This window comes from Cajanus cajan, chromosome 5 (assembly GCF_000230855.2).
Source record: "Cajanus cajan strain Asha chromosome 5, NIPB_CcT2T_4, whole genome shotgun sequence".
Lineage (NCBI taxonomy): Eukaryota > Viridiplantae > Streptophyta > Magnoliopsida > Fabales > Fabaceae > Cajanus > Cajanus cajan.
In genome coordinates this window covers 64,812,032-64,825,737 of record NC_138521.1, presented here as the reverse complement: position 1 = coordinate 64,825,737, position 13,706 = coordinate 64,812,032, and the positions used below count along the sequence as shown (strand labels likewise).

Sequence of the window (13,706 nt, the reverse complement as noted above, 5' to 3'; positions counted from 1 at the left end):
TATTTTATCTTTATTTTTTTATTTCATCATCTATCACATTTTCAATTTCTTTCTCCACTTTTTTTCCTTCTTCTTTCTCTTCTATTTACTATATTTTACTAGCCACCCCCAACACGGAGAGTGTACAAATATCATCACCCTTACATTTTTTTTATTTTTTTTGGTGAATCATCACCCTTTCATTTCATTTCATATTAGGGAGTTGTATTTACAGGGATTATCAGATACATTGTGTTTAAGTGTTACACATTACATGTTTTTTTTTTATAAAAAAAAAGGTACATGGATTATTCTTTTTATGCTTTATTAATTACGTTGTGATTATATAATTAGAAGCTTTAATTGGAAAGATGGTGTTGCTGTAGCGTGTAATTCAGCAGATCTGGAGAGAAGTAAATGCCTTATATGGTTGGCAGGTGACACAGTACCTCTCAGATGTTAGATAAGGTAGGTTGGAGTTGCCTGAATTTTTTTTTTTTTTTTCATTAAGAGAATTATAAAAGATCACCATTAGAAAAAAGTTATTTACCTGCAAATTTTTTCACAAAAAAAATATTCATACGAATTTTTTGCGGATTTTTTTTACAATAATAAATCTATAGAAACTTTTTGCGAATTTATTTGCAAAAATTTGTTACAAATTTTTTTAAGTCATACATTGATTAGAAATAAGATAATTAAAGAGTATATAACTAGAGACAACACTCACCTTAGAAGTTAATCTTGTAGATTTAGTTAAACCTATAACCTACATTCTAATATAACCTACATTCTAAAATTTCAAAAGGTTATCAATCACATATTGGAGATGTGAAAAACATATTATGAATTCATTATGAGTCTTTGAAAGATAATAATTGAAGAATTAATGGTGATTTGATACTCACAATTATAACATAATTTCTTGGTAAATTTAAAATTTGTAAGAAATTTAGCAAAAAAATTTACACAAAAATTACTTTTGAATTATAAATTCCGCAAGAAAATTTCTTGCAAATTTTAAAATTCGCAAAAATATATTATCTACAAAAATATTATTTATAGATAAAATTTCGCAGAAAAAATTATAAAAATCATGTTTCATGCAAAATTTTATGTAAAATTCGTATAAAAAGTCGTATATAATAAGAAAATTTCTAGTAGTGGACTATATTAGTTTAGTTAATTTAAATTATTGTAATGTATTAGTTTAAGTATTTGACTTTGTTTAAATTCTTTTTACATTAAAATATTGATTATTTATTTACTTAAAAATAAATTCATATTAAAAGGTCCTTACTATGTTACATGAATGTAATAAAACGCAAAATACAAGTAGAACTTTAATTTCAGTAATCCAATCCTATAATATAAAATTGAATATTCATTTCTTTTAAAATATAAGAACTTTCATATGCATTTTTCATGTGACTAGTTACATGCTTTTTCCATTTCACGTGTTTATAAGTTTTATATCAAATCAAATTAATTTTCTATTTAATTAATTATCCAATTAAAGATTTGTTTTAACGATCTTATTTTACATAATGTCCACGTTTTTTTAATTAAAAATAATTGTAGAAAATATTTTAATCATATTTTCAATAATTAAACTAATTTTTGAAAATTTTAAATCAAAAGTTTCAAACGTATTTATATATTTTTATTACTAGCTAAACAATCTTTTGTTGAATATTTTAAATATTTATATTTCTTTTAAATTTTACATGTATTAGAAATATTCAAATAATATATCAAAAACATCATTTCTATTGACTTATACGGATCCGGATTCTCTGACTTTGAGGAAAGAAAGTTATGGTAACTTAATACATCTCAACCGTTAAATGTATAAAAATAAATCAGATTGTGACACGTGTACAATATATATTTTAACTTAAATGTACACGTGTCACAATCTAATCATTTATTACAAATCTAACTGTTGAAATGTATTAAATTACCCTAACTTTCCCTCTACAAAGTCGGGGGATCCATTTCCGACTTATACATGACTTCGTCTCATAACTAAACATTGTTGCTCTTAAACATTTAAGGTTTATGTGTAGAGAAAGAAAAGAAAATTATTTTTTATTTGGTTATAGAGAGAAAGAAAGAAAGTATAGAAACAACATAAATTAAAACATTATCTTTAAAAAAAATCTTATTTGTTGAGAAAAAAAACTCCAGAAACACCATTATTTAAAACTTTTCTTTCAAAGTCTTATTTTATTTTAAACTTTAAAGACTTTTTCCTATTTCTTAATTTTCTCTCCTTCAATTAATGAAAAAAAAAAGTAAAATTTGAATACGTAATTTCTATAAAGACATTTCACACGAATTGACGTTTACCCGTTGCTTCCCTTGAAACTCAGGACAAGGATCATTAAATGTTGTCGTTGAATATTGTATGGAAAGTAAAAAATATCTGGTAAGTTGTAACAACTCTTTCCATAACTATTGTTATATTCTTTTACTCTATCGATAAAAGTTAATCTCATAAAAAAAATAATTAATTTAGTTGATATTTGATAATAATAAATTTATCTAATTTATATTTAAAATTATTCTTGTATTACTTCTATTTTTAACTAATACTCATATATTTTTTAACTAATTAGAGTATATATATGTTACATATTATTTTTCTTTCTTAATTAATTCTCATCTTGTTTGCTTTTTAAAGAGTTTATAATTAATGTATTTGATTAAATTAAGAGAATATATTTTAATTATGGGTATTTTTGTCTAAAAATAATTAATATGTAAAATAATATAAATTAGGTCTTACATAAAAGAACAAACAATTGTTCTAAATTGGATCTTGTAAATAAGAACAAAGTTGATACATAACTCGATAACTTATATGGTATATTTAGTAGAAAGCAAAGAGATAGGTAAAAAAAAATAGGATAAAAAAAATAAATAAATATAAATAGGTAAAAAAAAATCGATTGTTTGGTTTAAAAAAGAAAGAAAGAAGTGGATGCAAAATAATATTATATATGTTTAGTTAGATGAAAAGAAATAGATGAGAAATAAAATGTATAAGAAAGAGAAATAAATGAATAAGAATTAGAGTGAAAATAATTATTAAAAAAATTTAAAAAATAGTTTATGATCAATTTTTTTAATCAATTAAATAAAAAATTATATAAGTAATTTAATAACTATTATAATCAGTTTTGAAGTAAAGTAAATAACTAATTAGAAGTAAGTAAAATAATAAACTTAAAGTAAATAAATAAACCTAAAATAATCAATTAAAAAAATCTTATAAAAGTTTCAATCAATGCAATCAATTGAATATATGTTCAATTTTACAAAACAGCGCATATAATTTAATCGATTAAATAATTTTTTTTTTAATGATTTCAACATAAGAAAAACCATTTAATAGATTGGCAATAATTTTTAATTGATTACAAATAAATTTTAAACATTTTTTTATACATAAAACTCAAACTCAACACATTATCTAAAAAGATTAAATCCAGAACAACTCAAACCAATAATTTGTTGGTGAAAATAATCAATTTTGTGTTGTATTAAACTTTAAAAATGACAAAAAAAAAACTAAAAAAACCAATATTAAAAAAGAAAAAAAAAGGACTAATAAAAATTAATCATATCAAGCTATTGCCGCTTCCCAATCTATGTTTTGGCTAATTGGGAGAACTAATCATGCAAACTTATTAAACCAATTTTGACGCAGCTAATTGCAACAAAAAATTGATCCATTGAAGTTTGATGCTGCTGCATCTGTCAGAGTAAACATAGGAGAAGTCAATCATATTAGCTAGTGGTGAGATCAATAATGCATGTGACATTGTCACGGCTGCAAATATCATCGTCACACACTTCAGTTTTTCATATTTGTTCGCATTGGGAGAATGTATCCTACAAGCTACTTAGTCTGCCTGTAATTTTTGCAATAGCACATCTAGTGGAAGGCTTATTGTTAAATATGCACTTTCATTCTCCTCCACTATTACAATTTACAACACTGTATCCTGACTTTACGGAATATAACCCCATTATTATTGATTTTTCAGAACAATACAGCATCCACTTGATGACTTTTGAGTCGAATTTCATAAATATAATGTGTTATCTTCTCTAAAAATAAAGATTAAATTGTGTTGTTCCTAACATTTGTCATCATGATTTATGATAGCTGTAAGATAAAAGGATCCAAATATATCTTATAGGGGTGCCCTAGCATCCATTTGTCTCACCATTTCTTTTTTATCTTTTATCTTGTACCTATGCGCTAGAAATTTTCATCTTGATTTATCCATTGTACAACCATGATATTAACCAATGTGTAGCTTGGGTTAAATCCCTTTGATGCACATGTAGCAAATGCTTGTTCGAGAAATATTTGAATTTATTAAGCTTGCAAGGAAACAGTGAATTTTCAAAGCATGTGAGGTGCCTCCACTATTTTGCAAGTAAGGCCAAATTGAAGGATTACCAAGCCCTCCTATTTTCTGTGGCATTGACAACTTTTCCATCCCAACCAATGTATATTTTGAGCCTCTGCATCACCTCCCCGGAAGAATCTTATCATAATACTATCTATCTGGGAACATATTTAGCTAGGCAAAAGAAAACAATATTCACAGTATATGTTGGGATAGATTGTACTACAAATTTGATTAGAATTTCACTTCCAACCTTAACGATATTAATTTTTTCTTCCACCCTTTGAACTTCTTCCAAACCCTTTCTCGGATAAAACTGAATATTGAATCTTTGACCTCCTGATAATGGTAGGCAAACCCAAATATTTTTTGGGATTTTTCAGTTGCCTTTATTCCAATAACTCTTTCTAGTTCATTAATCTTGATGCTAGGCGTATTTCATCTCCATGAAAGCTCATATTTATCCTTTTTTTTTCCTACCTAGAAGCTATCTCCGAATTTAAGAATGCGAGACAGATGACTTGCCTCTTCATGCGTAATCTGTGTAAAAATTATGTAATCATATGTAACGAAAATGTGAAATAATTGGAATTTTGGGGCAAATCTTAACGCCATGAAAGCATTTGCTTCCTATGAGGCTATGACTGAAGTAGCAGTGCTAAAAATGCTTTTGCACACACATAATATATTCCTCTATATGGTTTAACAATGACACACTGCATTATATTAGGATGACCCATTTTGTTAAGAAACCCATAGAGTTCAGGATGTTCCTCGCAAATGCCCATTGAATTTTGTGATACACCTTGGACGTATATATCTAACTTGATTGCCATAAATCTCTTTATATTTGAGTTATTTATAATATAACGGACACATTTAAATGTTAATAGAACATTATCAATGATAAGTCTATCAGGAACAAAGTCACTTTGAGATCCACTTACCGAAGAAGAGAATATTTTTTAAGGCAGTTTGCAATTGCCTTGATCACTAATTTGAGAATTACATTACACTACACAGGCTAATATGTCAAAACTCCACGACAGAAGTAGGATTCTATACATTTGTGTGTATTTTGACAGTTATAAAAATGAGTTTGTGTTGTAAAGTTAAGTATCATGTGTCTTTTTTATTTATTTATTTAACTATATTACTTATACAAAATATTTAATGATATTGTTGATAATCAGTCTTCGTCGTGGACTATCTTTAATAGAATTTATGTGCTCAATCATATTTTTTAAAACGCAAGACTTAAAACATAAAATTTTGTTAACGAGATTGAGTACAGTATTATTAATGAATAGTTGATAGTATAATATATATATATATATATATATATATATATATATATATATATATATATATATATATATAATGAGAGTTATAATAATATTGATATAATTTTTATTAAGTATTATATCATTCAATAATTAAATATTGATTAATTTCAACTTCTGCGTGATTATTAAATCAATGAATTACCAGTTAAATAATTTAGTTTTAAAAATAGTGTAATAATAATAGAAGTTCATAGATAGCATAATATATAACATAATATTATATTATAATTATATTAACACAATTTTTAATGTATACTACAAAATTATCTTAATTTTAACAACGGATGACTGTATTTGTTTAGATGTCCAATCTCTTTAAATTAGATTTTGAGTTTAATATTAGATATAAAAAAAATCCTCGTAAAGGGAACTAGTTTTATCATATATAGATGTTTTCTTAAAAGTAATTACTTTTCAGCGAGAATATCTGCAATTCTAGAAGAAAAAATGTCTCATATTTTTTAATTTTATAATTTAACTGCAAATAAAAAATATTGTTAAATTATTACAAGAAACTTATAGTGATGGACATAAATTTGTCATTAAAAATTTAAAAGTTATAGATAAATATTTATTTTATATTTATTTACGAATGATTTATCCATGTATTAATTATGTGAGACAAAAAATTTATAGTTTTTACATATAACAAATAATTAATTATAAATATAAATATTTTAATTTTACCTACACTAAATATTTATAAATAAAAATAATTTTTAACTTGCAATCATCATGTATGTAACAATAAAATATTCATAAGTTGTAATGAAGTTTTTATTTACATCAATAAATCAAGTTAATTATTTTGATTAATTTAAAATTATCAACTCTCGGTAAAATCGATTTCAAGCTGTTTTAAAAAAAAATCCCATTAAGTTTTTAAATTAAGGAAAAAATTGATTTACAAGTATATATATATATATAGATAAAAAAAATGTATATTATAAGAAAGTTCAATCTCAACTTTTAAATTAAAATAAATTAGATTTAAAAATTATAAATAAAATTTTTACATATCATTAACATCATAATTGTCTTTATCATTTTCAATATTATTATTGTTATTTGAATTGCCAACACTATCACCATCATTATCATTGTTATGATAATCATTGTGCTCAGTGACAGATCTAGAAATTTTAGATAGTGGGAACAATATTTATTCATATAATTGTAGTATTAAAAATTTTACATATAACTTTTAAAAGCATAAATATATATTATAATTATTTTTTACAAGCTTTTATATCTTTTTTTAAAAATATATATCCTAAATATGACTTATTTATCTATCATAGACATTTTTTAAATGTTAGAACTACAATCCTAAAGACATATTTTATAATAATTTAACACTATTAAAAATATAAAATAAATGTGTTAAATTTTATAAAAACCAAGTTTAATTTATTTATGATATAAATATATTTTTAATATCTAATATATATTTTTAGATGATAATTTATTTTAATATATATTCTATAATAACAATTCTAAATGAAACATAAATCTTTTGATTTTTCTTATTTTATTTTATTTAATCAACATATACAATAAATAGAAAACATAAAAGGTAAATATGCATACTGCAAATTTTATTTTATAAAAAATTGATTATATATGTGAGCATTAAAATATATATATATATATATATATATATATATATATATATTATAATTAGACTGTTTAAGAAAATTGATTCGTCATTAAGGAATATTTTTTATAACATAAGAGAATTAATCTCTTCAAAAATTTGACAAACATCAAATAAATAAATCTCTTCTCTGAATCTATATTTTATACATATAATAATTTAAACATATATTTATTTTATTAATTTTAATTTTAATTTTTAAAATATATTACTTTTTTAGATAAAAATATATGTATGTGTGAAATAATAGTGGAGGCAAGTGCCCCCACTACTCACAATGTGAATCCGTCAATAATTATAGTAATAGTGTCATGACAACAAAAGAGGTGATAATAGTAAAAATGAGAATAATAGTTGTAATGACAATTTTAATAATTGTAGTGATATTAATAATGATATAGACCATTACAATAGTGATAATAAGTGATCATTTTAATTTTTTTTATTTAAATTATTTATTTTAAATTTAAGGGTTGAGGTTAAACATTTTATTCTCACATAAAAAATAACATTCACATAATATACACTCAAAAATTACTAATTAAGTTTTATTTACGGATAATATATATATATATATATATATATATATATATATATATATATATATATATATATATAGGTCCTAAACATTTGGTTTTTTTAAAATAGGTTTCAAAATTATAAGATTTGGAAGTTCTTAATCTTTTTCATTATTTATAGTTAGGTCCTTAGAGTAAAAAAGAAATAAAGAATATTCTGTTAAAGGTAACGATTTGTAAATAGACTATTAACATCACGACTTAACCATAAAAAATGAAAAAATCAGAAAAGTTAAAAAGCTAGCTTATGTATTAAGACTGAAAACAAACATGTTTAAAAACATTTTCAAATAACTTAATTAAAATACAATTTTGTAAATAGATGGAGAAATGAATGTGGAGCCTTGCAGTGTTGTTGTTGTCTTCCAAGAGATGGTCCAAGTTCAGTTCACGGCAAAGTTAGGAATCACTTTGATGCGATGCCGCCTAATAATGAAGTTAGAGGGGAGTTATGGGTCGTGTCTGCCTATTGCCCCCTACTTCACTACATGCTTCTTCTTCTCTTCATGTTTAACTCTCACGCGCCCAACACAAAGTGCTACACTAGGTTACTTTTTTATATCCACTTAATTATTTTTTTTATTTTAAAACCCTAAGCATTTAATTTTTTCAAACTTTAAAATAATAAAGTACTACTATCTTCCACCGCATCATTTCCTAACCGAAGTCATTATTGTGAGAGTGACTCGTCACTGCCTTTTATAAAAGAAAGGATTCATTTTTTAGCATGTCTAAATTTTAAAAATATATTTTTTATTTAAAATTATTATTGTCTATTTAATTATTACAGATAATTTAAGGACATTTATTAGATAAAATAATTCAAAAAACATTTGGCTGAATCGTAAAATATACTATTTAATAGATTGATAAACCCTTTTTAAAGAAACATCTTTATAGCTATTTAATTTGGTAAGTTTGTATTTGTACTATCCTAGCTACATGGTCGAGATGACCATAATATTACTTTTACTGTAAATGCTAATGAATGCCACCTCGGCATCTCGGCACCTCGGCATAAGGTACTATGTCCATCTCGACATACGAATATCATTGAACACATTGGCATATAGATAACTTAACCGCAATTAACCGACCACAAGTAACGGTACAACAGTTACAAGAGGTAACCGTAAACGATATGTAATAAGATAGACATTAGGAGAGATAGAAAGATAGACTAACTTGATCGTCGGCGTCCTTTTTGCATGTACATCCGAGGAGCAAGAAGAAAGGAGATCAGACATCGTGAAGAACAACCACTTACGTGAAGAGACGAGACTTACGTGAGGAGACGAGTTGACATCGGTAAGAACATTTGGCGCTAGAAGGAGGGCCTGCTAAAATTCTCCCTCCGACTACCTTATGGTTTCAACTCGGAGTCAAACCAACAACATGGAAGACAACGCCACTTTAAGGCGGTTACTTGAGCAAATCGAATTGATGCAGCAACAACATGCAGCAGCGATGGAGAGCATGCGCAAACAACATGAGGATGTTTTGCAACAGTTACGTGCCGAGAATGCAGCCTTTCGAGCCCATGGGCAACAACATCGTTCCCCATCGCCACCACCTCGGTCTAGCCATGTTCCAACGACAACCGAAGAGCATCATTCCACATCAGATCCCACTTACGCTTTAGAATCCTTCCGAACTCACCGTTCTACACATACCCATGCTAGTCGTGCAACATACGATCATCATTCTACTCGGCGTCATCCCTTCGTGGATGGCATCATGGAAGTTCCCCTACCACCGGCATGGAAACCATTGAACATCGAGCGTTACGATGGAACAACTGATCCTGATGAACACATCGACGCCTACATCACTCAAGTCAACTTGTACACAAACGAAGACGCCATCCTCTGTCGTGTCTTCCCAACCTCACTTAAAGGAGCCGCACTTAGTTGGTATACCCAACTTCCACCTCGTTCTGTCAACAACTTTGACACTCTGGTACGACTTTTTTCGACACAGTACGCTACAAGCCGACCTCATCATATAACATCAGCGGCACTTTCCAACCTACGGCAACGAGATGACGAATCTTTAAGGTGTTTTATGGAACGTTTTGCCAATGTCTCCATCAAGATCCGTCATCTTAACCCCGAAGTCGCCCTCCATTCCATGCTGATGGCGTTAAAACCTGGACCTTTCGTGGATAGCCTTTGTCGGCATCAGCCAGCAAATATGGACGAGCTTCGAGCCCGTGCAGCAGGATATATTCAGATGGAAGAACATGCTGAATTCCGCAATAATATCCGAGATAGTCTCTCTAACAAGGGTGAATCTAGTGGTGGTGGCAAAGAGAAGTCCAAACCTTATCCTACTGACCCAAAATCCAAAAAACCACGTCACATGCGTGGTCCCAGGTATGACTTCTATACACCTCTTAATGCCCCTCGTGTTAATATTTTGGAAGAGGCTAACCATGCAGATTTAATATCTTTACCTCCCCCGACACACAATCCGCCCAATGCCGATAAAAGCAAACACTGCCGCTTTCACCGAAATCATGGGCACACTACGGAAGAATGTTGGACTCTTAAGTACCGAATTGAAGAACTTATTCAAGCAGGACAACTCGGACAGTATGTTCAACGCAGTCAAAATTACCGAGGAGGCTTTCGAGGCCGGGGACGAGGTCGTGGACGATATCAAGGAGGACGATATCAAGGCTACCAAGGTCGAGTTGAGAGCAATCATTACAATCATCCAAATCAACACGAGGAGGGCAAACTGAGTTCCAACAGTACTGATCCACAACATACAGAAAAAACCCCCCGAGGAACACACTATACGTGGCGTGATCAATACTATAGCTGGAGGTTTTGCTGGAGGAGGGAGTTCTAATTCGGCCCGCAAACGCCATCTTCGTACTATTCATAACATAAACAACTATGGCAGCACTGAGTCGAAACCGGCAACCCCAACTCCTCCTATTGTTTTCACCGACGAGGATTATGAGGGCATAAGTTTAAACCAAGATGACCCAATGGTCATCTCGGTCGAAGTTGCAAATTGGGAAGTTCACAAAACTTTAATCGATCAAGGAAGTTTTGCTGATGTCTTGTACTGGCCGACCTTCCTGAAGCTTGATCTCCCACACGACTTAATTCAACCATACTCGGAACCCCTCGTTGGTTTCGCAGGTGAGCGAGTTCATACTCGTGGTTTCATTGAACTATTGACTTCTTTTGGTACAGCAAAAAATTCCAAACGTGTCTTAGTCAAATATCTGCTAGTGGATGCTGTCACTTCATATAATATACTCATCGGGAGACCCACGTTAAATCAACTTGGAGCAGTTGTATCTACTCCTCACCTATCCATGAAGTTTCCAGGGATGAATGGGCACATAGTGACTGTTAAAGCCAATCAACAAATAACACGAAAGTGTTATGCTGAAAGTCTGAAGATCCACCATGCCACGACCCAACCTGCAATGTCCAGCTCTACCATGATTGCTCATGTTAAAATGGCAGCAACAACCGAGTTAGATCCTCGAGTTGACATGCATGATCATCGCCCAAATCCTATTGACGAGTTGATCAAATTTCAGATCGGCAGTAAAGCGACTCAATGCACCAAAATTGGCCACTGCATGGATCCAAATATCCAAGGTAAAATCATGGCAATCCTTACTGACAATGCTGACCTTTTTGCTTGGACTAGCGCAGATATGCCGGGGATCGATCCCAACTTCATTTGTCATAAGTTGGCGATTTACAAGGAAGCAAAGCATGTATCACAGAAGCAAAGGAAACTCGGCGGTGAAAGGCGAGAAGCAGTGCAACTTGAAACTCAAAAGCTTCTCGACGCCAAATTCATCAGGGAGATTAAATATACCACTTGGTTAGCCAATGTTGTTATGGTTAAAAAATCTAATGGGAATGGCGTATGTGTGTTGATTATACAGATTTAAATAGAGCTTGCCCCAAAGATTCATACCCACTCCCCAGCATTGACAGATTAGTTGATGGAGCTTCAGGTTATGGTATGCTCAGTTTTCTTGACGCATATTCAGGTTACAACCAAATTTTAATGTATCCCCCGGATGAAGACCATACTAAATTTATCACTGAGCATGCCAATTATTGTTATCGAGTTATGCCTTTTGGACTCAAGAATACGGGAGCAACTTACCAACGATTAATGGATAAGGTGTTCGCCAAGCAAATTGGACGTAACCTTGAGGTCTATGTTGATGACATGGTAATTAAAACCAAGTCACCTGCGGATCATGTCCAAGACATAGAGGAGATTTTTCAACAAATCCGGCGCCACAATATGAGATTAAATCCCGAGAAATGTGTTTTTGGTGTCCAAGGTGGAAGCTCTGATTACTATGCGCAGTCCACAAAATCACAAGGAGGTGCAAAGGTTGGCAGGCCGACTTGCCTCATTATCTCGGTTAAAAGCCAAAAGATTTCCAGTGGGACGACCGATGTGAACGAGCCTTTACCAATTTCAAGGAATTCTTGTCTGCTCCCCCCATCTTGTCTAAGCCAAGCAACCAAGCTCAACTTTTATTATACCTGGCTGTAGCTGATAATGCTCTTAGCGCAACTCTTGTACAAGAAGATGGTAAAAAATAGATTCCCATTTATTTCATCAGTCGTGTTTTGCAGGATACCGAGAAAAGATATCAAACAATTGAGAAGTTGGCGTTGGCGCTGGTGACCTCGGCTCGCCGACTACGTCCTTACTTCCAAAGTCACCAAATTGTGGTCAAGACCGATTATCCTATCAAGAAAATACTCAGAAAGCTTGATCTAGCTGGTCGAATGACAGCTTGGTCAATTGAATTGTCCGAGTACGATATCAGATATGAAAGTCGAGGACCCCTCAAGGCCCAATGTCTTGCCGAATTCATTGCCGAGCTCACACCCACCGTCCAAATTGAAAATCCAACCTGGATTTTGCATGTAGATGGATCGTCCAATGTTAAAGGAAGTGGTGCGGGCATAATTCTTGAAGGACCCAACAATATGATGCTAGAATTAGCCATCAAATTTGATTTTCAAGCCACCAACAACCAAGCTGAATACGAAGCACTCTGTTGAAATTTCCGTTGAAGTACTTTTGTTATAATTGTAAATCAGTTTAATTTTATCAACGGTCTCAAACACGGCAAGTATACCGGCCGTTCAAGTAGTAAAAATATTGTATCCACAGGGATTAGAAGGTAAAATAAGCATTTATTGACTATTCGTGACTAAAGAATGATTCCAATTTCATAGTTGTCATGTGAATTCAAGGTTGTGACTATTGGAATGTTAAACTACAAAAATAGTTGATTGTGAGTGGAAAAGGTTAGAGATGGTATAATGGTTTTGTGAGGTTGTGGGGGTTAAATTTCACCGAACGTCAAACTAATGAATCCTTAATCTCTTGTTACATACATTGCTTAGTCAACCCATAAGTTTACTCAAACCTAATCCCTTAGAAAAAGAGCCTAGGTGCGTATATTGAATATCAATCCCTTGAGTACCCAATACCTACACCCACATTACAGATTAGGGTTTAAGACTACTAATGGGTCAAGCTCTATCCCTAGATACAATCTCCACTAGGCATATGTTCCAGAACTAGTTTCAATGGTATTTTCCAATACTCAATGGAACCTTAAATCATGCAAAGGGTGATCAATCCAAAGCAAGCATTAAGCTTAGAAACGTACACAACAAAGAATGAAACAATACATATATATATC

The 13,706-nt window shown here is 30.4% G+C and overlaps 1 protein-coding gene across 1 annotated transcript; it reads left to right on the top strand.

Annotated features, from left to right (window-relative positions):
* Positions 1 to 9,382: 9,382 nt before the first annotated feature.
* On the top strand, positions 9,383 to 13,056 carry LOC145958150 (uncharacterized). The gene is made up of 4 exons (XM_083074632.1): positions 9,383 to 10,581; positions 10,898 to 11,892; positions 12,018 to 12,373; positions 12,622 to 13,056. Exons 1-4 carry the CDS (start codon positions 9,383 to 9,385, stop codon positions 13,054 to 13,056), a joined length of 2,985 nt encoding a protein of 994 aa, XP_082930758.1.
* Positions 13,057 to 13,706: the final 650 nt, after the last annotated feature.

Bases quoted from the DNA above. Each gene is read 5' to 3' on its own strand.
- LOC145958150 (XM_083074632.1), top strand. From the start codon at position 9,383: ATGGAAGACAACGCCACTTTAAGGCGGTTACTTGAGCAAATCGAATTG. The intron at 11,893-12,017 runs GTGTGTTGATTA...ACGCATATTCAG, and splicing joins ATCTAATGGGAATGGCGTAT to GTTACAACCAAATTTTAATG. The intron at 12,374-12,621 runs GTTGGCAGGCCG...CGTGTTTTGCAG, and splicing joins AATCACAAGGAGGTGCAAAG to GATACCGAGAAAAGATATCA.